General features: G+C 46.5%; 2 protein-coding genes across 2 annotated transcripts; one reads left to right on the forward strand and one right to left on the reverse strand.

Annotated features, from left to right (window-relative positions):
* Positions 1 to 7,102: 7,102 nt before the first annotated feature.
* SNIP1 (Smad nuclear interacting protein 1) lies at positions 7,103 to 17,653 on the reverse strand. The gene is made up of 4 exons (XM_002923885.4): positions 17,348 to 17,653; positions 15,996 to 16,098; positions 9,497 to 10,095; positions 7,103 to 8,607 (listed from the first exon to the last, which is right to left on the reverse strand). Exons 1-4 carry the CDS (start codon positions 17,572 to 17,574, stop codon positions 8,343 to 8,345), a joined length of 1,194 nt encoding a protein of 397 aa, XP_002923931.1. The 5' UTR covers positions 17,575 to 17,653; the 3' UTR covers positions 7,103 to 8,342.
* Positions 17,654 to 18,902: 1,249 nt separating this feature from the next.
* On the forward strand, positions 18,903 to 25,537 carry DNALI1 (dynein axonemal light intermediate chain 1). Its single transcript, XM_002923886.4, has 6 exons — positions 18,903 to 19,071; positions 19,597 to 19,742; positions 21,549 to 21,718; positions 22,690 to 22,868; positions 23,209 to 23,373; positions 25,208 to 25,537. Exons 1-6 carry the CDS (start codon positions 18,991 to 18,993, stop codon positions 25,241 to 25,243), a joined length of 777 nt encoding a protein of 258 aa, XP_002923932.4. The 5' UTR covers positions 18,903 to 18,990; the 3' UTR covers positions 25,244 to 25,537.
* The last annotated feature ends 262 nt before the right edge of the window (positions 25,538 to 25,799 follow it).

The following is a 25,799-nucleotide window of genomic DNA, read 5'->3' on the forward strand; positions in this document are numbered from 1 at the left end:
GGGGGCGCCCGCGCCGCACTGCGCCTGCGCGCGCGGTTTCCGGAGCCGCGCGCCGCGCCGCTGTGGGGGCCCTCGGGCTCGCGCGCGCCCCTCCTGGACGGGCAGGTGATGGGCCCGACTCTGGGTCCTAGCCGCCCTCGGCCCTTCAGCGGACGGCTTTGCTTCACAGACACCGCAAATTCACCTTGTCCAAAACCAGACTCCTGCTAAGTCACCTCAGTGAATGACTTGCACTGTCCGCCGAATTGCCCGAGTCAGAAAGGTGAATATCATCGTCGCTCTCCTCTCCCGCACAAAACCAAGTCCTGAGGACTCGCCTCCGGAGGAGCCCGCAGTCCACTCGCTTTGTCGGCCACCTCCCCTTCGTCCAGGCCTTCCCTATTTTTAGCTCCATTATTCCCACAGCCGCCTCCTTCCACCCTAAGCTCTGTTTGATCCTTATGCACAGTGGTGCCAGGATGGTTGGTGTTTGGAAAGCAAATGTGGCGTCACTCCCCTGGTTAAAACCTTTCGATGCCTTCCCATTGCCCTTTAGAAAGACAAGTTTGTGTAGCGGTTAAGGTCGCAAACTGAAGCCAGAACTACCTTGTTCAAAGTCCTACCTCGACCATTGCTACACTGTGCCATTTTGCACAAGTAAATTTCGCTAGTCTCAACTTCCTCGTCTGCAAAATGGAGGTAGTAATAGTACTTATCTCGTACAATTGTCCGGAGGAGTTAAGTCACCTCACCTAGGGGCTTGGCAAGTAATAAGAATTATGCAAAAATTCGTTTTTATCATGAAGACCAGCATCGTTAACTTGGTTTTCATTTGGCCCTTGCTTACTTCTCCCGCCTCTGCTCTCCATCTTTCAGGGTTCTGTGGCTCCACTACCATAAACGGGATTTTTTTTTCATATTTCTTTTTTTTTTTCCTACCTTGCTTGGAAGTTTTCAGGTTTCTACAATCTATAGATTGGTATCTTCCACTAGTTCTGAGAAATTCTCATCTTTTTTTCTTCAGATATTCCTCTGCCTCATTTCTCTCTCTCCTTCTGGAACTCGAACATAATAATCCTTTTTTCTTTTTTACCCACTGTTTCCCATCTTTTTGTCTCTCTGCTGCATTCCGGATATTTTCTCTTGTGGGTTGCTCTCCTAACCTGAAATCTTGCTGAGCTCCCTTATTAATTCTAGGAGGGTTTTACTGCAGATTCCTTGTTTTTTTTACATGACAATCATTTCATCTGCAAATAAGGTGTTTTCTTTTCTTTTTTTCCCCCTTTCCAATCTATATGCTTTTTCTTTCTTTTTCTTGCCTTACTGTGCTGGCTAGGACTTCCAGTTCTACAGTGAATAAGAGTGGTCACAGTAGACATCCTCGACTCCCTCCCTATCTTAGAAGGAAAGTATCAGTCTTTCACCATTAAGTACATTAGCTGTAGGAGTTTTGTAGATGCTTTTTATTAAGTTGAGGAAGTTCCCCCTCTACACTTGGTTTACTAATAGTTTTTATCATTAATGGGTATTTAATTTTGTTAAATGCTTTTTTCTTTTTTTTTTAAAGATTTTATTTATTTATTTGACAGAGATAGAGACAGCCAGCGAGAGAGGGAACACAAGCAGGGGGAGTGGGAGAGGAAGAAGCAGGCTCACAGCAGAGGAGCCTGATGTGGAACTCGATCCCATAACACTGGGATCACGCCCTGAGCCGAAGGCAGACACTCAACCGCTGTGCCACTCAGGCGCCCCTAAATGCTTTTTTCTACACCAATTGACATGATCATCTTTTTCTAGCCTCTTGGGATAGTGGATTATACAGATTTATTTCCATATGTTAAACCAGTCTTGCATATCTGGAATAAACCTCACTTGGGTATGTTGTCTCACTCTTTTTATATATGCTGGATTCAATTTGCTAATATCCAGAATTTTTGTGGCTAAATTTCTGGGATATTGGTCTGTAGGGTTTTTGTTGTTTCTTCTTATCTTTTTTTTTTTTTTTTTTGGTACTGTCCTATTTGGCTTTGATATCAAAGTAATACTGCCCTCATAAAATGAGTTAAGAAGGTATTGCCTGATATTCTAATTTCTGGCAGAGGTGATATAGAATGGTGCTAATTCTTCTTAAAATTTGGTAGGCATCTTCAGTGAAACCATCACCATCTGGGCCTGGACACTTCTTTTTGGAAGCTTTTTTTAAATAATTATTTGAGGAGGAGCAGAGGGTGGAGAGAGAATCTCAAGCCGACTCTGTGCTGAGCACTGTGCCTGACATGGGGCTCCATTTCAGGACCCTGAGATCACAACCTGAGCCAAAACCAAGGGTCCAACTTTTAACCAACTGTGCCACCCAGGTGTCCCTGGAAGCTTTTTCAATTATAAATTCAGTTTCTGAAATAATTATAGGACTATTCAGATTATCTATTTCGTATCAGGTGAATTTTGGTAGTTCATGATTTTTGAAAAATTGGCCCATTTCACTTGTTAAATTTATGTGCATGGGTAATTTCTATCTTCCAGTTCACTAATTCTCCCTGAAGCTTCTGTTAAAGCCATCCACTGATGGCTTTACAGTTACTGTATTTTCATTTCTAAAAGTTTTGGTGTTCTTTTAAAAAATTTCTATTTCACCTGCTGCCATTTCTTGTTCCCTCTATTTTCAAGTTTATTGTTTAAGAATAGTAACCATGAACATTTTATAGTATCTTATAATTCAAGTATCTAAAGTCTTCGAGAATCAGTTTGTTTTTCCTATTGGTTCTCACCTACAGTAACTTTTCTGGTGTGCTTTAAAAAAATAATTGTATCTTTGCAGGAAAAAAAAAGTGTGGAAGTAACTGAGGGGAGATTTTAAAAAGTCCCTTCCTCACAAAGTAATTTCATTTACTTCTATCACACACTGGAGGCATCAATAGTATAGGGTCATCTTAAACTAAGTTCAAGGCTTGAATTTTCCTGAGCTCCCAGGCTGCAAATCCTCGGGAGGATCTGATTTCTGCTCACCTCTTTTACTCTGAAAACGATAGTCCTTTGGCATGCCAGCTGTTTGTGGGAAACATCTTCGAACAGTCTATTCATTGTATGTGGGTTCTGGGTTTTGATTCTGTCCAAATCAACGCAGGGTAAGGTCTCATTGTCTAGAATCAAATGTGGTTTCCAGGCATCTATGCTCCATTTCTCCCTGAATTCTTATTTGTCTTCGCTTTTGGCCTGATAACATTTCTATTCATTTGTCAGTTCTTGAATGCTTTCAGAAATTTTTTTTGCTTGTATTTTATCCAGAAGTCTTGGCTTCTTGCAGCAGGAGGATTCACAGACACACAAAATAACTTGGTCCCTCATTAACAGAAACCAGAAGTTTCACTCACTGTTTCCCCTATTGAACTTCGAGCACTTCCAAAACCTCATTAGTTTATCACCTCAGGCATTTCTAAGTGCTGGCCTCTCTACCTAGAAATATTGCTTTCTTTCCTCAACCCCACTGACCTCTTCTGGCTAACTGTTCATCCTTCTCTGACTCCTGAGGCTTTGTTAAATCCTATTTCTCTATGCTTCCACAATCCCCAATGCTTCTCCTACCTAGCACTGTCTGTAGCTGCTAGTTATATTGCTCTGCAAGGGCCAGACCTTGTATATCTCTCAACTACGTAAGAAGCAGTATATCACAGTGGGTTAGAGTGTGGCACCTGGAACCAGAGTAGGTTTGAATCCCGCTGTAACCTTAATTTCTTTGTGCCTCGGCTTTTGCATCTGCAAAATAAAATAATACAAGCCTGCATTAATGCTCAAGAAAAATGGTTAGAATTGTGCCTGTACATAAAAAGTGCTCCCAAGTATTAGCCAACTTTATTATCAAAGTCTTAGCTCATGGCACTTGCTAGGCACCTGATTATTGAATGTTTATATATTTTTATGAATCAATATGATTTCCAAGCAGGTCTGACTTGGTGAGGTGATTTGCCTGAGCCACTGTCTACCCTTGAAAGGCCCAACCACTGTGATTTCTTTGAACCCGCTATGAATCAAGAAGCCTAATGTACCAGCTGTCTTTTCCCTCAAATCTGTCCACTAAGCACTGCCAGGGAGCGGGGAGCGAACAGTCTAGAGCAAAGACCGCTGAACCAGGACTGAGGTGATTTCTCCTCCTAGCTCTACCCCTGCCTTGCTGTGGGACTTGAGGTAAATAGCTTCATTTTACAGAACTCTTTCCACATACCCCACTCCAGTCCTGCTGTCCCCCGGACTGCTCAGTCTGTAACAATGCCCTCTTTTGCTACTGGTTCAAAATCAACCTGTTCTCTAAGGCACACCACAAATGCCAACTCTTGCATAAGGTACACTTCCAGAGGACTCCTCCGTTTCTCACAGTTGTCATTCAGCTGTTGGCACAGGAGACTTATGCAATCGTTTGTTGGATTAACTCACTTCAACTTAAGAGTAGATGTGAACAAATCAACTGTCTTTTTCAATTGTTTCCCACTTCCTAAATGGAAATTTCACGCGAGAGACCAGATGAAGCTTTAAATTCCAAAGCTTTAATTTAAATCAAGCAGGCTTCTCGCTTGTATAAATGCACATACCCAGGAATGTTATGGTTTCGGAATGCCATGACACAGGCAGGCATTGCTGGCTGATGTGTGCGAGTCACACTTTGGCTTTCATTAACATGCCTTCCTCTCATTCCTCACATCCACGACAAATTTCCACAAAGGGAAGGATGTTTAAAAATATAACCCTGGGGTGCCTGGGTGGCTCAGTCGTTAAGTGTCTGCCTTCGGCTCAGGGCGTTATCCCAGAGACCTGGGATCGAGCCCCGCATTGGGCTCCCTGCTCCACTGGGGAGCCTGCTTCTTCCTCTCCCACTCCCCCTGCTTGTGTTCCCTCACTTGCTGGCTGTCAAATAAATAAATAAAATGTTAAAATATATATATATATAACCCTCTGTGTACTGTATCAAATAATAATCAACCTGAAGTATGTATTTCAGTTCTAAGCCTTTTAAAACCAAGCTATATTGTATACTGGCGTGCTCCATACATGAATACAAAAATTAAAAAAAAAACTTATCTGAATTGATTACTCTGCTTTTACTTATCACCAGAATACAATAAAAGTATCTGAAAGCTGTATCACCAGTTGCTCTTAACGAAGTGTCCTTTGTCCATGTTCAAATGAGGGAACGAGGTGACTAGGAAGAGGTTTGATGGGGAAAACCTGAAGATCCTGTCCTATACTTCAGCAGAACTGCAGATCACCCAAGTTTTGGGAGAGCGGCTCAGAAACAAAGGGCTGCTTTGTAGATAGCTTGATTTTGACAACACTGATTTGCAGCCAGTGGGGAGAATGCTGGAGAATAACGAAGCTGCAAATGGCTGGGAGGAACATGAGTTTCCAAGTAAAGAATTCAAGAAGAAAGCTTATCTAGGATTATGTCAACTTCAAATGAGAAGTCCACTAGTGATACCTGGCTTTAGCAATGAGCAGTGTCTTCTTTGACCCTCTTTTTTATTTATTTATTTATTTATTTATTTTTAAAGATTTTATTTATTTATTTGACAGAGATGGAGACAGCCAGTGAGAGAGGGAACACAAGCAGGGAGAATGGGAGAGGAAGAAGCAGGCTCATAGTGGAGGAGCCTGATGTGGGGCTCGATCCCATAACACCGGGATCACGCCCTGAGCTGAAGGCAGACGCTTAACTGCTGTGCCACCCAGGCGCCCCGACCCTCTTTTTTAAAGATTTTATTTATTTATGGGGTGCCTGGGTGGCTCAGTTGTTTGGGTGTCTACCTTTAGGTCGGGTCATGATCCCAGAATCCTGGGATCAAGCCCATCTGGCTCCCTGCTTTGCAGGGAGCCCTCTTCTCCCTCTCTCCCTACTTGTGTGCTCTCTCACTCTCTCAAATAAATAAAATCTTAAAAAAAAAAAAAAAAGATTTTATGTATGAGAGCGAGCAAGCACAAGCACGTGCACAAGGAGAGACAGGGCGAAGGGAGATGGACAAGCAGACCCTGTGCTGAGTGAGGACCCTGACGCAGGGCTCAATCCCAGGACCGTGAAATCATGACCCGAGCTAAAGTCAGATGCTTAACTGACTAAGCCACCCGGGCGCCCCGACTCCGTTTCTTAAAAAAACGAAAAGTATGTGGGTGTGTTGGGGGGCACCTTCCCAGATGTTTGGCATTTAGAATCTCTTCATGCAAGAAGCTATTCCTCCACTAAAGCGAGTTTACTTCACAACTGGGACCTCTTATTGACGAATGTAGGCCAAGTGGTCACCTATCATGCTGCTGAGCAGGGTGGTGTTTGTGGCAAAGCCCAAGGCTCACTGGAAGCAGTAGTAGGAGCACAAATTGAACAGAAGGCCCTGGAGGCCAGATTAGTGCCTAATCGCAGCAAGAGAAAGTCATCGGTCTGGATCCATGAAAACAAAACCTACCTTTCAGAGACACACATATGCAACAGGGGGTCTATGGCAGATAGGAAAATTAGGAAAGTAGAGGTCACAGTGGCCAGTGTGGAGCACATGGAGGAGGGATGCTACCTACTCTCTTGTTAGAGCTTCCCTACATCTAACTAAGCTCAGTAAGTATTCACTCTTTCAGGGGATCTTTTCCTTTCTTTTGCATCAATACTAGTCAGCTGCCCCTCCCCGCACTTGTCAGCACTTAGTCCTGAGTCCACATGGGTAGGTGGCAAGACAATCTCACAGTGTAACAGGTTTCCACGAGGAATGGCGGGCAGCAGCACTGAGTTGTATCACCCCCCCCCACCCCCCACCACCCAAGGGCAACATAGCAGGGACAGGGATCAACTGGTACAGACCTGCTATACAGAACCTGCCCTAATGGACTATTCTGGAAAGGAAAACCCCTTCCCTCCCAATTCAGAAAACACTGCTACATCAAGACCAGTACTCACCCGCTGATGGGTGAGGGCCTGGCTTCCAGGGCTGCTGCTGGCCCCAACTTCACCATCACTATTTCCTGGACTTGCCCCAGCACACCATCTGCAACTACCTATGCTTACCTCAAAAATACTGATACAAAGATTCCTGTAGCTGCAAATGGACCTATAAACACAAGGTCCTCTCAGCCAAGAAAGAATAACCCTTTGAAATGGGGCTGTATTTACAAATTTTATTATTTTTTATCCCAAAAATACATATAAATGAAAACCTGCTATTCAAATGCAGGGAGGCCTTTTGCCTATAATGTAGTATTACATTTACATCACAAAACATTCTCATATGAAAATCAGTATGCGGTTCTCTCACTCACACATTTATGTACCCACCACACACACACACACCCACTCACACACACAGTATATGTAAGTAGTTACAACTCTGCTACTTTGCTACTTACACATAGTCCTCTGTGGAAAATTCGGAAACAGGGCAACTCCCTTGCTTTCCAGCCTTGGGAAAGTAAATACAACCTCTGAACGTTTTTTAAAAAGATGAAACATGTCAACTACACCACCTCCTTTACACATATACATACGTGTTAGAATAAAGCAAGGACCGTGCTACATAAATGACACTGTTTTGCAAGAAGGAAAGAGATAACATTTGAATAAAAATGCAAAGTTGAAGAGATAGGATGATCAAAATTGTTATGTACGTGCTCTATGGAGAAATGAGAATTGTCTCACAGGAAACCGATCCACGGCCCAGTTCAGCCTCTCTTGACGTGAAGTCAGCACCCACTGGCGGGAGCCAGGCTCTTCCCATATAGTCGTATGCTTCAGCAGGTTCCATAAAGCATCTGTTTAAATCCAACAGTTAATAATGAGGTCATGTGGTCAATTCCCACCCCCCAAAAATGAAGTGCAAAATCAACTTCTGTGACTCAAGAGCTCAACCAGGTCAAAGCTTTGGTATATAATGGAGGCTGTTTTGGTGACAACCAAAGCTTAGTAAAATTCTCTGTTCAGGGGTTTGCCCCCAAAAACAAAAACAAAAACAAACCCAGTCCACAAAGCTTAACCACTATATAAATAAAGTAACTGTACAAAGAGAACAAGCCACGATTCCCCTTGAACCAAGGGTTTGTAGTTTCCTAGGCAGCAGTTCTGGAAGCACCAACTAAAGCCACGATGCTTCGACTGAAACACGATGTGTTGGTGAGACTGTTCTGAAAACAGATGCCCACAGGCAAGGGGCTGATGTGCCAAAGAAAATAGTTCAACCAAACAGAAGTCAGTTTTCTTATACTCCAACATAAGGTGGTCAGCAACAGAGGAAAGACTTAAGGCAATAAGAGGCGTTACAGAGAGCACCATGCTCTCTGGCTCAATCCCAAAACCTTTAAAGAAAGAAAAGGTCTCTCGAGAGTTTGGGCTGTTTCTTAGTTTGCTAGCTGTCAGATACTTCCTCTTCCTCCTCGTCATCCTCATCTTCTTTCCTGTCTACTTCGGAGGTGTCAGAGGACTCGTGAAGCAAGACATACTCTCTGCTGCTGAACCCAAATTTAAGTACATCCTTTTCCTTTAGTTCATAGTATCTCTGTGGCTCAATGCGCTTGTTGTTCAAGAACGTTCCATTGCCTGAGCCAAGGTCAATGATGTAGGGCCTCACCCTTCGGCCAACTGTCCCATCAGCACGGGTATATTCCACAAGCCTAGCAGAGATAAAAGAGAGAAACTTGTCAGCAAAATCCTACCTCAGACCACCTAGCATTTTGCTAACACGGCCTAAACTATGGCAGTGACCTGCCTTGAACACAGTTCAAGTCCAAACTCTAGGAAATCAAGGGGAAGGTAAGGCCTTGGATCTGGAAATTGGGAGCAAGTTAAATATACTTAGAAAAGGCGGGAACTGATTACTGAGGGAGTAGGGAAGGAAATTCATGGTAGATCAAAAGTTTAAAATCAGAATCCAAGACCTCTTGTCATGATTAAGAGAATACATTTTTGTGTTGTTTATAATCAAGATAATGCTTCTTGATTTCAACATATTTTTCAGCATATTTTAGCTCCTGTCCCAATGGGAACAAAGCAGTGGATTTTGACATCAGAGTCAAGAGAGCTACCTTTGAACCAGATCACTTATTAGGCTCTGCTGAGCTTCAATCCTCTCACCCGTCGAATGGGGATATGGACAGCTGACCTATCCTCCTCACAGGAGTGTTGTGACCATCAAACAGTAACAGATGTCTTACACAAACGGTCAAATACAGATTAGTGAACACATGTGCCAGCCACTTTCAGGTACACTTCCATTTAACCCCCAAAATAGCCCTTTGAGGTAGGGATAAACTGAGGCACAGAGTGTGGCCTGCCCCAGGTCAAACGTCTGGAAAGTAGCAGTGGCAGGATTCAAAATCTGGATCTCTTGACACCAAAATGTAAGTGATTATTCAAAGGGCGGTTCGATTCATAATCTTAAGATGAAGATTAGATCTGAGGAGTCTGGGATTCTTCTGCATACACATGTACACAAATGTTAGTAATCCTCAGACTCTCAGCTCCCGCCCACACTTCTGATTCTTCCTGCAAACGTACACTCACCGATACTGAAAGACCGCGTGCTGCTTCGAGCAGGAGGGATGATCGATTGGGATGTCCGCTATGCGGCGGTGCCGGCCCAGCAGGTAGGCGCTCTGCCGATGGATGTACATGACAGGAAGCACCTCGTCATTTTTAAAGGGGTAGAGGCGCCATCGTTTTTTGGGGATACGTGCTTCTGGGGGCTCACTATACTTAATGACGACACCCCGGAAGGTGTTGGTGTCCTCAAGAAGTGCCCCAGAGAGTTCAAAGCTTGGCTTTTCTTTCACGGGCACCTCTTTGTCTTTACTGTTGCCACCAGGTCGGGGAACCAACTCCTGAGACTCATTACCACCAGCACTGACTTCATTCTTCTGGCGATTCTCCCGTCTGCGGGCATTGTAAAACTCCCGCTCTGTGTCTTGCGCCTGTAGATTCTGAACGTCTCGGTCCCGTCCCTGAGCCTGCCCACTCCCGGGCCTCTCATTAGGGCTTCTCCTCTGGTGGGAATGGCCCCTGTGTCTGTCACGGTCACTGTTTCTAGCTCGCCTGTGTTCCTGGCCCGATGGCTCCCGGTGCTGCCGTTCCTCCCGTCCTCTCCGGGGATGATCCTCGCGTTCCTGAAATTCAAACAGACCCAGTAAATGAAAGGCAGTCCACACTCCGTGAACAAGATGCATTCGAAAAGCCACTTGTGATTTGGACTTTGGTATTCAGAGCAAAATGTCCCAGACAAATAAGATTAGCAGTGGTGCTTGTACTCCCTTGCCACGCTACACAGACTATTTCCACAGTCACCCGACTACAGCTCTAACGCTGCAAGTCCAGGTTCAGAGCCCTAGAAACTGGAGGAGCTATAGGCACGCTCATAGGGAAGCATATACAGAAAACAGAACTAACAGACTTAAGTAGTCACGTACAAGATAAACACGTAAAGAAAAAACTAGTTATCTCTCACGTCAAAAATGAAAATGTAATAATTTTAAAAGATCTCATTTCAACAGTAACAAAAATTGTTCAATACCAAGGAATGCATTTAAGAAGTATGTAAGACATGTAAGAAGAAACCTGTAAAAGTTTATTGATATTTTTTAAAGATCTGAAAAAAATTAATAAACATATCATGGTTTCTTGAAAAAGACTCAATATTGAAAATCAGCCCGGTAGAAACTGCAACACGTAACATCTATTAATATAGCAATAAAAAAATAAATCAGTAAGAAAGACAATTCAACAGAAAAAAATGGGCAAAGGATATTAACAGTTTTCCTAAAAAAATCTAATGAACACATGAATATAATAAACTTATCCCTACTAATAACCAAAGCATCAGAGTTCAAGAGGGAGCCCTGCATGCTATGAGCAAGGCTGCCCCACCTAGAAAGGGTAAAGAGGAAATCCTGAGCACTGAGATCTCACTGCCTCCCCTGCTCCCAAGGCCTTCTCCCTGCTATACGCAGGCGTCAAGTGTAGGCCTGCTTGCTCAGAGCAGGACTCAGTTTTTCTAGACTTCCTAGCCTCCAAAGACAAGCATCAGGAGGGAGCCTCAGATGCCCATTCCTCCTACCTTAAGATACTCACAAGCTTGCCGCCACCACCACCTACCAGGACTAATCTCATTATGTCCTTTATCCCCAATTAAATGAGTCGCAAAAAGAAGCCACAGACTCTAGGTCATCACCCCCCACCTCCCTTGTATTCTAATCCCCATAAGGCTCTGTACATCCACTATTCCAATGACCAATTAATGCTCAGTCCTCATTTTAAAGACATGTAGACCGTGGCACCTAGGTGGCTCAGTCGCTTAAACGTCGGACTCTTGATTTTGGCTCAGGTCATGATCTCAGGGTTGTGAGATTGAGCCCTGTGTCAGGTTCTACGCTCAGTGGGAAGTCTGCTGGAGATTCTCTCTCCCTCTGCCCACCCTCGCCCCGTTGCACAGGGTAAAAAAAAAAAAAAAAGTTGGGTAGGTAGACCAGGCAAAATCAGTAAAAAAGGATATGACAAATTATATAACCAGATAACACAAAATAACTAAGATTTCAATTATTGATAAACAGGATAATATATATAATATTTTTTTAAAAAATATTTTATTTTATTTATTTATTTGAGAGAGAGAGAGAATGCATGAGCATGGGGAGGAGCAGAGGGAGAAGCAGGCTCCCTGCAGCAGGGAGCCGGAAGCAGGGCTTGATCCCAGGACCCTTGACCGACTAAGCCACCCAGGCACCCCATGGTGGTTCCTTTTTTAAATTAAAAATTTTGCATAGGAAACACACAGAGATGCACACTAAAACATAAAGGAAACAAGGAGAACATAAGTATAATAGAGCCTTGAAGTATAAATATCAAGCTATTAAAAGGGTTGCCTCTCGGGATTCAGGTGATTTGGGGGGGGGGGGGAGCCTGTGATTTTGGGGATAATGAGAAGTAACCATACACTACATATCCCATACTCTCACTTTTTACTTTATGTACTTCTGTGTTATTACAATGAGCACGCAATCAAGACATTTATTTTTTAAATGGTGGTTCAGGTGAATTCAGAGAATGCCTGCAAGCACAAGTCATGCTTAAGTCAGAGGCTCTGTGCATTCCTCCTGAGGATTAAGCCCTGTGAAAGTCACTTAGTGTCAACTGCCTGTCAAGCCCTATTGCTTAAGAGCCATTTCCAAGTTTCCAGCTGACTAATGCACAGAAATTAGCTTTTAAAGAGATAATTTGAGGTCAGGAGGGAAGTTAACATAGATAAGCAAATGAAGATACATCAAAACAGTAATAAGCACAGAAAAGTTCCATTCTCAAAGTCCCAGGATTTATTGTAAAATGTTCATTTAGAAACCACAGGTAAAGAGCTGCCAGCTCTACCCTGGAAAAAAACAAAAACCAAAAAACGAAAACCAGCACAAATGGTTGACAGCCCTCATCTGGGTGGTGCGGTTCTGGGAGCTGCATTCTGAGAGAGCTAAAGCAGTGCCTGATCAATTCACACTGCACACCACCAAGGCTGTCTGGCTTTGTATCTTTAAGATAATAAAAAGCTGGCCCATAGTCTCTCAAAGTAACAGGATAATCCATTTTCTTACTGTCTATCTGCACATTGTAACACAGAGTTTCTTTAAAAAGACTGAATGCTTCTCTTGAGGGCAAAGCAAGGGTGTCTGCTCTCAGTACCCTCATTCAACACAGTGCTGGAAGTCCTACTTAGTGTAATAAGGTAAGACAAGGAAATACAATGCAGAGATTGTAAAGGAAGAAATAAAACTGTCCCTATGTGAAGATATGATTGTCTATGTAAAAAATCCCAAGAAATCTACAAAAACCCTCCCGGACTAAATAAGTTCAGTGAGGCCACAGGATATAAGAAAAACAGAAAAATCAATTATACTTCTACAGATTAGCAATGAACACGTGGACTAAAATTTAAAATATCACTTATGATCACTCCCCCCAAGAAGAAACTTTGTGTAAATCTAATAAAATATATAAGAACTTAAATGCTAAGAACTACAAATGCCAAAGAAAGAAATCAAAGACCTAAATAAACGACTTATACAGTGTTTATGGACTGGAAGATTTACTATAATAAAAAGCCAGTTCTCAGGGCACCTGTGTGGCTCAGTCAATCAAGCAACAGCCTTCGGCTCAGGTCACAATCCCAGCATCCTGGGATTGAGCCCCGCATCGGGCTCCCTGCTCAGTCGCAAGCCTGCTTCTCCCTCTCACTCTGCCTGTCGCTCCCCCTGCATGTGCACGCATGCTCTGTCAAATAAATAAATAAAATCTTTAAAAACAACAAGAAAAACCCAATTCTTCCCGAAATACAGCTTCCTGCAATTTCTACCTAAGTACTAGCAAGATTTTTTTTAATTAGACAAGATTGTTCTAAAATTTATATGGGGGGCACCTGGGTGGCTCAGTCGTTAAGCATCTGCCTTCGGCTCAGGGCGTGATCCCGGCGTTCTGGGATCGAGCCCCTCATCAGGCCTCACTGCTAGGGAGCCTGCTTCTTCCTCTCCCACTCCCCCTGCTTGTGTTCCCTCTCTCGCTGGCAGTCTCTCTCTGTCAAATAAATAAATAAAATCTTAAAAAAATTAAAAAATTAAAAAATTAAATTTATATGGAAAGACAAACTAGTATAGCTAAACAATTTTTAAGAAAATGAGAAGAATCTGTCTACCCAATTTCAAGACTTACTATATAGCGACCGTAATCAAGACTGTGTGGTACTGGCAGAATGACAGAGATCAATGGAACAAAATAGAGAAGCAGAAATAAACCCACACACATATTCCCAATTGATTTTTGACGAAGAAGCAAAAGCAATTTAAGGAAAGAAAGACAGCCTTTTCAAGAAATGATGCCACAGCAACTGAACATTCATAGGCAAAAAAATGAACCTCAACCCAAGGCTCACGCCTTATATAAAAACAAACTCAAAATAAATCATGAACTTAAATGTAAAACTTTGAAGAAAAAACAATCTTCAGGATCTAGAGCTAGGTAAAAAGTTCTTAGATATGACACCGAAAGCACAATCCATACAAAGCAAAGTGGAGGGACGCCTGGGTGGCTCAGTCGGTTAAGTGTCTGCCTTCAGCTCAGGTCATGATTCCAGCATCCTGGGATCCAGCCCTGGGATCCAGCCCATCCAGCTCCTTGCTCAGTGGGGAGCCTGCTTCTCCCTCTGCCTGCTGCTCCCCCTGCTTGTGCGCATTCTCTCTCTCTGACAAATAAATAAAATCTTTTAAAAATTAAAAAAAACTTAAGGGAAAGGTTGATAAACTGGACTTCATGACAACTTAACATTTTTACTCTCAGAAAAACCCTGCTCAGTGAAGGAAAAGACAAACTACAGATTGGAGAGAAATATTTGCAAACCACGTACCCAAAAAGGTCTAGTAATACAGAACTCTACAAATACATCAGTTAAGAAAAGAAAAAAAAAAACAAAAACCCAAAAAACTACAACAACAACCACCCAAGTAGAAAATAGGCAAAAGACTATGAAGAGATATTTCACCTGAGAGGATACACAGAGGACAAATAAGCAGATGAAAAGACGCTCAAGGGGAAATCACAATCAGAGGGGCACCTGGCTCAGGTGGTAGAACATGGGACTCTAGATCTCAAGGTCGTGAGTTCAAGCCCCATGATGGGCGTGGAGCCTGCTTAAAATTAAAAATAAATAAAAAGTAAATAAAATCACAATGAGATATCACCACACATCTACTGGAATGGCTGAAACAAAAAATAATGTCAATACCAAACGCTGGTAAGGATGCAGAGAAACTGCTTCACGCACAATACAGGTGGGAATGTAAAATGGTACAGTCACTGTTAGGGACTGAATTGTGTCCCCCTCAAAATTCGTATGTTGGGGTCCCAACCACCATCCTTAGAATGTACCATTTTTGTGAGGTGTGGGGTTTTGTTTTTGTTTTTTCTTACTGAGATAAGGTCTTTAAAGACGTGATTAAGTTAGGATAACAGCAAAGCCCTAATCCAATATGACTGGTGTCCTTATATGCAGAGGAAGAGACACCAAGGATATGAGCCATGCAAGGACACAGACAAGAAGGTAGCATTTGCAAGCCAAGGAAAGAGGCCTCAGGAGAAACAAAACCTGCTGACACCTTGATCTTGGACTTCAGCCTTCACAGTTGTGAAAAAATTAATTTCTGTTGTTTGAGTTATCCAGTCTGTGGTATTTTGTTATGGAAGCCCTAGCAAACTAATACAGCCACTCTGGAACACAGTTTGGCATGCAACTACCACACAATCTAACGACTGCACTCCTGGGCATTTATCCCAGAAAAATGAAGACGTGTTCACACAACAACCTATACACAAATGTTACAGAGCAACCTTATATATAAGAGCCAAAAACTGGAAATGACCCAGATGTTCTTCAATGGGCAAATGGTTAAATCCACACCACTGAATATCACTCAGCAATAAAAAGGAATGAGCTACTGACAGATACAACCACCGGAGTGAATTTCCAAAGAACTGTACTGAGTGAAAAAAGCCAATCCCTAAAGGTTACACGTATGATTCCATTTACATAAAGTTCTTCAAGTGACAACATTACAGAGACGGAGAACAGATTAGAAGTTGCCAGGACTTGAGGAGTAAGGGTGGGAGAGAAGTGGGTGAGACTTCACAAGGGCAACATGATGGATCCTTGTGGTGATGGAAATGTTCTGTATCTTGACTATAGCGATGTCAATATTCTCCCTGTTGATGTTGTAGTGGAATTCTGTAAGACATTACCAGTGGGAAAAACAGAGTAAAGAGTATATACCTCTGTATTTTTTTTAACCACTGAATGTAAATCAACAATTACCTCAAAAGAAAAAGTTTAACAAAACAAGCAGGGAAAAAAACAAAATACCAACCCAGTTTCTAGAAACACCCATCGCAGGTACAGGTAAACACACTCGGTTTTGTGTTTGTTATGACAGGAGAAGGTTCTAGATTTGGACCTGGTATCAAAACATCTCAATACACTTACCTGTTTCACTTTGACTGTTGAGTGGTGAGGGCTTCGGCTTCTCTTACTTCGAGGAGACTTGCTTCTTCTCCCTGAGGACTTGTTTTTCTTTTTGGCTGGGGACCTTTCCAGAGCATGGTACACACAGGGTTTTATCTCAATTTCCCTTCCCCCATATAAATTCACTCAGGCTTACCTACTAACACAAACAGCACATTTGTGAACGGCTCTGTTTTTCACATTAAAGGAGGTGGGAACCTCCCTCTCCAGCCCTGACATCTTCCTTGAGTTCCAGACCCACATACAAGGCTCCCCACTGAGACTTCTCACTGAGCATAACTCTTGCTTCCCAATCCCTCAAAACCCTTTCCTCCCTCCATCTCTGCCATCTCAGGAACTGGTACCACCACCCACCCTGTTCCTCAAGCCAAAACCCTAGAAAACACCCTTGACACTTTTTTCTCTCACCACCAATGCTCCCCATGCCCTCCCCCACAACCACATCAAACCATCAACGAGTCCTCTGGCTCTACCTCCTCCCTTTCCCACCTCACTCCTACCACTCTCCTCAATCACTAGACAATTTCCCCCCTATTTCTAGAACAATCACACTAATTCTGCTTCGGGTTCTTTGCGTGAATTGTTTCCTCAGCCTGGACCTTTACGAGACTGGATTATTCTTACCATTCGGGTCTCAACTCAAATGGCATCTTTTCAGAGAGGCCATCTCTCACTTCCCTCCAAACTCTATCAAACTCCTGTTTTAACCTCTTCTTTAACCTAATACTTGTTACTAACTGAAACTATTTTCTTTATCTGCTTGTTATTTTGTCTCAAGGCTAGAGCACATCAATTTCTCCAGGGCAAAGCCAATCTATTTTGTTCACCCTTGAGGCCCCTGTACCTAACGCTGTCTTTAGCATGCAGTAAAACTATGTTGAAGGAATAAATTAACTAGTCCAGCAAGACACGATTTTCTTACAAATCTCTATCAGGTAGATAGCCTAGGCTCTCAACGTGGAATCCTTTGGAGGCAGATCACTGGAAAGCCAACGCCAGCACTCCATTTGCAGGCAGATGGGGAAAATCTTTTATTTAAACTCGATCAGTGCTATCTGCTCTGACGTACTCGGCCAAGAGCTGGGCACAGAGATGAAGGAGCGGGATCCTACCCATTAGGCATCAGGCGCTTAGCGCAAGTGACAGGTACCAGAGTAAACATTCTTTAGCACAAGCACGACCGGTTCACTTCCAACACCTTAAGATAAAATCCAAGCTGCGGCGCGCAGCATTTCAAGGTGTGCTTCTGACGCTAGCCCTGTCTTTTCTCAACGAGCCAGACCCAAGTCCATCCCGGGCGCCTTCCCACTTACCGGCTACCTCCTCGGGCTCGGTTCCCGCGGTGACCAGGGCGGCCCGGGTCGCCGGCCGGCGGGGACGCGCTACCGCCGGAGGAATCCGGGCGGCGGTGGGCGGGAGGCGCGGCTTCCGGGCTGAGGCGTTCCTGCTTCACCTTCACCACCACTGCCGCCGCCACCACGTCCCCATCACGGTGCCTCCGCCGGCTCCCCCGCTCCCGCTCACTCTTTACCTCCTTCATGCTGAGATACGAGCCGAGCGAGGGAAAAAGGAGTTAGTTGCGCTCCTCTCGCTAAAGGAAATGACGGGCTTGACCCCAGACTTCCGCTTCCGGGTGCGCGCTCTCCCAGAAACCCTCGCGGCGGAGAGCTGAGCACGTGACTACGATTCTGTAGCGGGCGGGGCTGTAGGGACCGACTCGGGCGGCGGGAGTTTTAAGTGTCAAAAAGAAACCTCTGGGAGGGGCGCCTGGGTGGCACAGCGGTTAAGCGTCTGCCTTCGGCTCAGGGCGTGATCCCGGCGTTATGGGATTGAGTCCCACGTCAGGCTCTTCTGCTATGGGCCTGCTTCTTCCTCTCCCACTCCCCCTGCTTGTGTTCCCTCTCTCACTGGCTGTCTCTATCTCTGTCAAATAAATAAATAAAATCTTTAAAAAAAAAAAAAGAAACCTCTGGGAAAAAGCTCCCCTCGAGGCTGTTTGCTGCCGCGTTATTAGTAATTACTAAATACGGTGACAAGATTTGTTCAACGAAAGAAGCGGGATAAATAATGGTGCGCAAACTGTGATTACATTTAGGTTTGGAAATACGAAGTTAAGGAGAGAAGGAAATGGAATCACACATAGTAGCCCGTGGGCAAGTCATTAGTATTAACCCCTCTCTTCTTGAACTTTATGTTATGCTGTCATTTCAACATTTAATTAAAAAATTAAAATTTTTTTATTTTCAAGTCATCTCTACAGCCAGCGGTGGGGCTCGAACTCATTACCCCCAGGTCAAAAGTCCCACGCTCCACTGACTGAGCCAGCCAGGCGCCTCCAAAACACTTTTTAAAACCTGGGAATTCCATGGGGCGCCTGGGTGGCTCAGTCGTTAAACATCTGCCTTGGGCTCAAGGCGTGATCCTGGTGTTCTGGGATGGAGCCCCACATCAGGCTCCTACACTGGGAGCCTGCTTCTCCCACTCCCGCTGCTTGTGTTCTCTCTCTTGCTGGCTGTCTCTCTGTCAAATAAATAAATAAATAAAAATCTTTAAAATAAATAAATAAAGCCTGGGAATTCCAGATGCCTTCCTCTGGGAATCTTCTCCAAGCCTTCACTGAGAAGTCACATGATTCCCCTTTTGCAGGTGACAAAATTGGGGGTCAGCGAAGGTGACCTGCCACCTCATTCAAATTGCGAGCGAGATGCAGCGCAGGGACTCGAACTTCTGTTTTGCCTGTCCAAGAGTATCAAAGCGACCCGGTGAGCAGGAACCCTGATAAGGTAAGCACCAGGAGAATTTTTCACGCAGGCTGAGCGGAAACTCGTGCTGCTGGCCCCGCCCCACTCCGAAGCCCCGCCCAGGCCACGAGGAAGGGAGAGGAAGTTTCCATGGTGACGGCAAACAAGGCGCACACTCGAGGGGCAGCCGCCGGGCTACTATCCCCGTCGCCGCCATGATCCCCCCTGCGGACTCTCTGCTCAAGTATGACACTCCGGTGTTGGTGAGCCGGAATACGGAAAAGCGGAGCCCCAAAGTAAGGACGGGTCTCACGGGGCGGGAGAGCCCGGAAGCTCCGATGGGGAAAGATCCCTGCGATGAGGATCTGGGGTCCCGAGAGACGTAGGCTGCCGCAACTGGGAGCAAAGGGAATTGGGAAGGAAGATGGGAGAGCAGTACAAGAAAGCCCAGATGGGTAACCCCAGAGGGCAGATTTAGGATGAGGAAAGAACTCGCAGAGATAGATGGGGCTCACTCTTTTTCACAGTAGGCTGGTCCAAGAATAGATCTGGTAGTGATTGTTCCCTCCATCACTAGAGGGCTGAGCACCCGTGCCAGAAACGTTGGTTCCAGGAGATACAGGCCTTGGGCTAGGGTGGGACCAGAGGCTCTTCATGATTTCCTTCAGGCGAGACTTAACTTCTGAGAAGAGAGACGGGGAAAGTGAGCTGGGAAGAGGGGAGGGGTGTTTAGAAGACCTGGGGCAGCAACCCAGAGGGCTTGGATATGTGGAGTTTAGTGTCTGAATCACCTCCTGCCCTAACTTGTCCATTCTTCTCAGGCACGGCCACTGAAAGTCAGCCCCCACCAGCCTGGACCCTCCGGTCCACTCCCACAGCCACCAAAGACCAAGCTCCCCTCAACTTCTTGTGTCCCAGATCCTACAAAGCAGGCAGAAGAAATCTTGAATGCCATTCTACCCCCAAGGTAAAAACATAGGAGCAGCGGCTGGGAGAACCAGGCTTTGCATCCCAGAACTGGAATGTAGGAAGAGGCACCCTGTCTCTGTTCCTGGCCAGGATTTCCGCCCAGCATCCCAGAACTCCTAGAGCTTACAGATGGCTGGATCCCGGAAGGGTGGGGCGAGACCTCCTCTCTATCCTCCTCTTTTCCTGAGTGCTCAAACCCAGGCTCATGGCTTTAAATACCATCTACATGCTGATGGCTCCCAAATGTGTCTTTGCAGCCCTGTCCTTTCCTCTAAAGTCCAGACCCATATATTTTACTGCTTCCTCATTATCTTCATGAAGGTGTCTCCTGGGCATCTCAAACTCAGCACGTCCACACTAAATCACGATGTGCCCCTTTCCCAACCTACTCATCCCCACTCTTCTCCTTTCTACTCGTGGCTCAGGCCACCCTTCATTCCTTTTGATCTCTCACATCACACGTCCTATCCTTCATCCAAGTATTTTGGCTCCTCCTTCAAATTTATATCCCAAATCTAACCACTTTCCACCCCCCTCTGCTTCTACCATTTTGTTCCTCGTCACTGTTTGTCACCTACAGTGGCCTCCTATCTGAAAACCTTGCTTCCATTCTTTGCCCCTACAATCTATTCTCCAAACAGCCCTGAAATCCTAAGCCAGACCATGCCAGTCTTCCACCAGGAACACTTTAATGGCTTCCTGTGTCACCCCGACTAAAATCCAAAGTCCTTACAATGACCTACAAGAGTTGGTACGATGTGGCCCCTCGTATATCCATGATCTCGTCTCCCATTATTCTCCTTCTTGTTCAGTGTGCTGATGCCACAGGGGCCTCTGCTCACTGTCTCTGGAATACTTCCATCACACTTCCACCTCAGGGCCTTGAAGACTGTTCCTACTGCCAAGGATACTCATCCCCCGATGTCCACCTCATTCCCTTCCGTCTCTTTACTCAGGTCTTGCTCAAACGTGGTTTCCTCAAGGGGGGTCTTCCTTGAGAATCCTTGTAAAAGAGCACCTTCTCCCTTCTTCACCATCCCCTTACCTGCTCCTTGCTTCTGCAGCCACGTGTATCACTATCTGACATGCTTTGTCAACTATCTTTATATAATAAGTTGACAGCACAGTTTCTAAGGCTGTGATGAAAAGAGTGACTACAGTCTCATCCGAGATGGAAGTCAAAGAAGGGAGGGGTGATTTTTCAGGTGATTCCCTCCTGTCAATAAATGGAAATCCTCTCCCCATGGTGATTCTACCCTCAGGCTCCCTCCTTGTGATTCTAGAACCTGGCCATGCCTCTAACACAAGGTTTACTGGGGGGTGGAGGAAGGGGAGAGCGGGGAGGGGACCACATAGGCGCATGCCTTCAGGAAGCTCCCCACTGCACACATTTGTCCCTTTCTGCCTGGCACAAGGTTTATGATGCCCTGTGTCTCCCACCGCACAAATCAGTGGGAAATTCTCACTGGGCCTTCTGTTCCAATCAAGCAACAAGGCCCATGAATCTGTCCTCAACTCATTAGGAGGGTAAGATCTGGAACATGGGTGATAATTTCACAGAGAGCCATAGGAGGGTAGAGATTGCCCCGCTCCGAGGTAGAGGCCCCGTGGAGGTGGCTTAGTGGGTGTGGCTGTGGAGCCCCACACTCCCCAAGGAGGAGAGAGGGATGGAAGATTCTGGTGGGTGGGTGACAGAGCTGCCCCTTGTTCCTGCTCAGGCAGAGAACCCAAGGGGCCGTCTCTGCTCACATCCGAGGCCCCGCTAGCTGGGGGTTTGCTCAGCCTGGCTGTGTCTGCACCGTAGGGAGTGGGTGGAGGACACGCAGCTCTGGATCCAGCAGGTGTCCAGCACTCCCAGCACCAGGATGGACGTGGTACATCTGCAGGAGCAGCTGGACCTGAAGCTGCAGCAGCGCCAGGCCAGGGAGACCGGCATCTGCCCCGTGCGCAGGGAGCTCTACTCGCAGTGTTTCGGTGGGTGACCTGGCGCGGGCTGGGTTTGGGGGGACATGCAGTGCTCTCCTACCTCCTACCTTCCCCTTGAGCACACACCCAGGCTCTGAGTATCCCTGAGCTGAAGCCCACCGCATCCTGGAATCGTCTTGTCTCCCCCTCCCTGCCCCCCGCCCCAGGAACTCCTGAATGTCCCCTCATCTGCCAGCCGACCTGGCCACCTGGTTCCTAACCTCTTAGCAAATGTTTGAAGACGAGAACTTCCGTTTTAAATCTTTTTTTTAAGTATTTTTTTAGATAAAAAGCCTATTAGATTTTTAATCAGAAAGATTAATGTTCTGTATTTATATCCATCCATCAACATTCAGCCCTTGGCCCAGAAAAATATTTCAGGATAATGTGCTATTAACCGACAATCACAAAAGATTTAAGTGATAGTGTCAAATGGCTGTCCCCCAGCCCAAACTCACTGGCCCGTGTGGACTCTGACATTCAGACTGCCACCAAACCCTGCGGCCAGCAGGCTCCCTTCAGTCTGAGGATGATTATGGTTTGCTTGCCACGTCAGCATCTATGGAAGAGATGGGTAGGCAAGCTCTGATTCCTACTGTTTGCAGCCCCCAGCCCGTCCAACCAAAGGGGCACACAGGAGTTCCCAGCTGCTTTAAAGTAGCCACCATCCTCAAACTGGAAAGTCAGATTTCTCTGGCTAGGACCCTGGGGTTTCTACCTGAGGGGGGCTCAGAGGGGCCTCCTGGCTACAAGCAAACCCGAGGGCTCCGGTCTCCCTCTGCCCTGGGCTTGCCGACTGCCTGTCCTCCAAAGCACCAAATTCAGAGCAGTGGCTGTCTGGCAAGGCTCCTGGGGCCTCTGTCTCCAAGTGGGGAAGACACACGCTGCACCGTCCCCAGTAGGAAGGGTGGTGAGCCACAGACGTGGCGCGGTTCCCTCCCACCTGCCCTCCTGAACTCATTGTGTGCGCGCTTTGGAAGACGAGCTGATCCGGGAGGTCACCATCAACTGTGCGGAGAGGGGGCTGCTATTGCTGCGAGTCCGGGACGAGATCCGCATGACCATTGCCGCCTACCAGACCTTGTATGAGAGCAGCGTGGCCTTCGGCATGAGGAAGGCCCTGCAGGCCGAACAGGGGAAGTCAGACATGGAGAGGAAAGTGAGTGGGGTTGACCACGAGGCTTCAGCCCTCTGTGAACCCTTCTGTCAATCTCAGGGCCACAGGGTTGTCATTCCAGATGAAATTCTGCCCTCTGAGGGTGTCCTGGCCCTCCCGTCTGTGGGGACCCCTGGGTTCAGAGTGTGCTGGCCAGCCTGGTGCCGGCAGAGCCCACTCCTCACGGATGTGCCATGCCAGTCACTGACCTCCCACTGGGTGGCAGCACAGACCCTGGCAATGTCGGGTTGCACAGCTGTGTCCCGGGTCCCCTCCACCCAAGCACTCACACCGCCCAGTCCTCTTGGCAGCGTCCCAGGATGACCGGAGTTTCTGTCCTCAGATTGCAGAACTGGAAACAGAAAAGAGAGATTTGGAGAGGCAAGCGAACGAGCAGAAGGCCAAGTGTGAGGCCACCGAGAAGCGGGAGATCGAGAGGAGACTGGTGGAGGAGAAGAAGCACAACGAGGAGATTCAGTTCCTCAAGCGGACGAATCAGCAGCTGAAGGTGGGCCCCCCCAAGCCTCCCCCACGGCAGGCACAGGTGGAGGGGCTCCTGCCTGCTGCCCCCCCCCCAGCCACGCGGGGGCCAGGCGGCGGCTCCATTTCCTAGAGGATTCAGCGTACTTGTCCACGCGTCCTGCCAAGAAGTAAAGGGAGCTGATGTGGGGGCGGGGTGAGGGTCCATTATGCAGCTTCTCCATCCATCTGGCTCTGAATTCCCACAACACCTCAGCCCCGCTCTCTGGTGGAGGGGTTTTTCCCCTTGGAAAAAAGTCGCCCATCCTCCAGGAGAAGTGGATATGGCAGAAAATGGAACTTCTGTCCCATGACAGCTGGTGTTTTGGAGCCTTCCTAGTGTGGGCTGGATCTCTTCAGCAGGCATTTAGGGGAGGGCTTTCCCGCCTGCAGCCCCTCTGAGGCATGGCATTTGGGGTGGGCAGGGAGGGCCCTTTGAGAGGGAAGAACCATTTCAAATTAGGAGCCTCCCCCAGGTGTGTGGTCAGAGGAACTCAATGTAGGTGTTTTTCCTCAAAGTCCCTTTGCCAGTGGTTTACTTCTATCCAGCTGAGCCGAAGCAGGACCAGGCGTCTGAAATTCCAGGCTCTCTATGGGATCTGAAGGTTCTCTAAGGCTGGGCCCCAGACCAGCATCATCACCTGGGAACTCTTAGAAATACAAATTAGTGGGCCCATTCCACATCTACTGAATCAGAAACGTTGAGGTTGGAGCCCAACAACCTAACAAGGTCTGCAGGCGATTCTGGTGCTCGCTGAAGTTCGAGAACCATTGTTCTAGATATGGGACCTGTTGATGTGTAGTGATGGCCCTGGCCAGAGGCGCCCCTGGACGTTCTCTCCCTTCCCTCCCAGTCTCATGGAAAGCTTACATTCTTGTGATTGGCGGGCTTCTTGGGGTTTCAGCAAGGACAGGCACTTGAGCTAAAGAAGGGCTTGTATGAACTGCTGGGGCAGGATGACAGATTTTCCTGTTGCTGAGTTTAACAAAGAAAAGCTAGAAACTTCACAGCCAGACATGAATCTGTTTACTTAGCAGCTTCTGAAGCCGCATGCCTTATCTGCCGTGTTCCTTTATCTTAAGCCCGAGTTCCTCAGTTCCTCTTATGGTACCAGCAGCAGGAGCAAAGCAGAATACCTTGGCATCTTTCTAACATTTACAAGCAACCTTGTCATCCCCAGGGTGAAGGGCTCTTTAGAAGTGAGTTATTTTTATTGGCTCCAAGCTGCACTGCAAATAAAGCAGTGCTTGCAGTCCCCAGGATGGACCTACTTAAAGATCTGTCCACACACCATGATAGTAAATTACTTTACTGGCTGCCGGAGGAGCTGAGTAAATAACTCCCAAGTGTCTTAAGCTTTACATACAAGATGGACAGCTCCCTACTTCCTGGTAGCAATTTTCTCTAATTGGGTGTCAAGTTGTCTCGGTGGCTGAAAAATGGCTGTTTCCCAAACCTCTCGTCCCAGCACAGAGCTCCCAGGATCCTGAAGCAGAAAGCCAGATGTTTACCTTAGCATTTCAGGCCTGAAATCTGAGCCATGAAAAACCACTATTTCACCAACTTTTATTCAATTTCCTTTCCAGTGCTTTATATTATACGCGGAACCATTATTGTATGGAAATCAGGACAGCTCTGGTTTCTCCTAATGTAGCAAGACTGGATGCCAAGCCCAAAACCAGCTAATCTATGAAATATGGAATGGGGAATGAGGGGAAAAACACTTGGCGGGGCAGCACTGGATTCTTCCTGGGGACTTTATCACCTCTCCGCTAAAGGCTGCAAGCTTCAAATATTAATGGAGTTTGTTTTTGTTTCTCAGGCCCAACTGGAAGGCATTATTGCACCAAAGAAGTGATCACTTCCACATGGGTCTCAGCGAGCACTGCTACCCCATCCTAAGCCCATTGTAATAAAAAAAAAGCTAGTTTCCTGAGTGAACGGGCCCTACCCTCCCCGGACCCCCCCAGCCCCACCTACATGTGTGTCAGAAGCCACACATTGCCCGAATGGCACGAACACTTAGGTCTGGCAGCCAGGCTCCTCGCTGGGCAGTGGAAGGTGCTGCAGCCCAGTGTCTGTATGTGACCAACCTTGGGATTGGCCAGCTCGGAAAGTAAGGCTTCCTGCCATATCCTAGCAGGTGAACAAACTGCCTTCCCGCCACTGCTCCATACTACGCATTACTTCTAGCCACATGAGCCACCTTCCTGTCCCACTTCTGGTCCATGACGTATGTTGTACCTGATCGTGGGCTGCTATGGCCTCAGTCTATCCCTTGAGGTCTCTCACCATCCCCCACCCCAGTGCGGTTCTAGGGACTCATGCTGGAGTTCTGCGTTTATACTAGGTCATTTTACCCCTGCCCACCAAGGCCACCACACCCCCTTCCCTAGTTTCAGACTGCCCAGGTG

The sequence above is a fragment of the Ailuropoda melanoleuca genome, chromosome 2 (genome assembly GCF_002007445.2).
Source record: "Ailuropoda melanoleuca isolate Jingjing chromosome 2, ASM200744v2, whole genome shotgun sequence".
Taxonomy (NCBI): Eukaryota; Metazoa; Chordata; class Mammalia; order Carnivora; family Ursidae; genus Ailuropoda; species Ailuropoda melanoleuca.

Excerpts from the sequence above, each read along its gene's own strand:
- SNIP1 (XM_002923885.4), bottom strand. The coding sequence starts at position 17,574 with ATGAAGGAGGTAAAGAGTGAGCGGGAGCGGGGGAGCCGGCGGAGGCAC. Across the intron at positions 10,096-15,995 it reads CAACAGTCAAAGTGAAACAG|GAACGCGAGGATCATCCCCG; the intron begins GTAAGTGTATTG and ends TTTGAATTTCAG. Across the intron at positions 8,608-9,496 it reads CACGCGGTCTTTCAGTATCG|GCTTGTGGAATATACCCGTG; the intron begins GTGAGTGTACGT and ends TATCTCTGCTAG.
- DNALI1 (XM_002923886.4), top strand. The coding sequence starts at position 18,991 with ATGATCCCCCCTGCGGACTCTCTGCTCAAGTATGACACTCCGGTGTTG. Across the intron at positions 19,072-19,596 it reads CGGAAAAGCGGAGCCCCAAA|GCACGGCCACTGAAAGTCAG; the intron begins GTAAGGACGGGT and ends CATTCTTCTCAG. Across the intron at positions 23,374-25,207 it reads GGACGAATCAGCAGCTGAAG|GCCCAACTGGAAGGCATTAT; the intron begins GTGGGCCCCCCC and ends TTTGTTTCTCAG.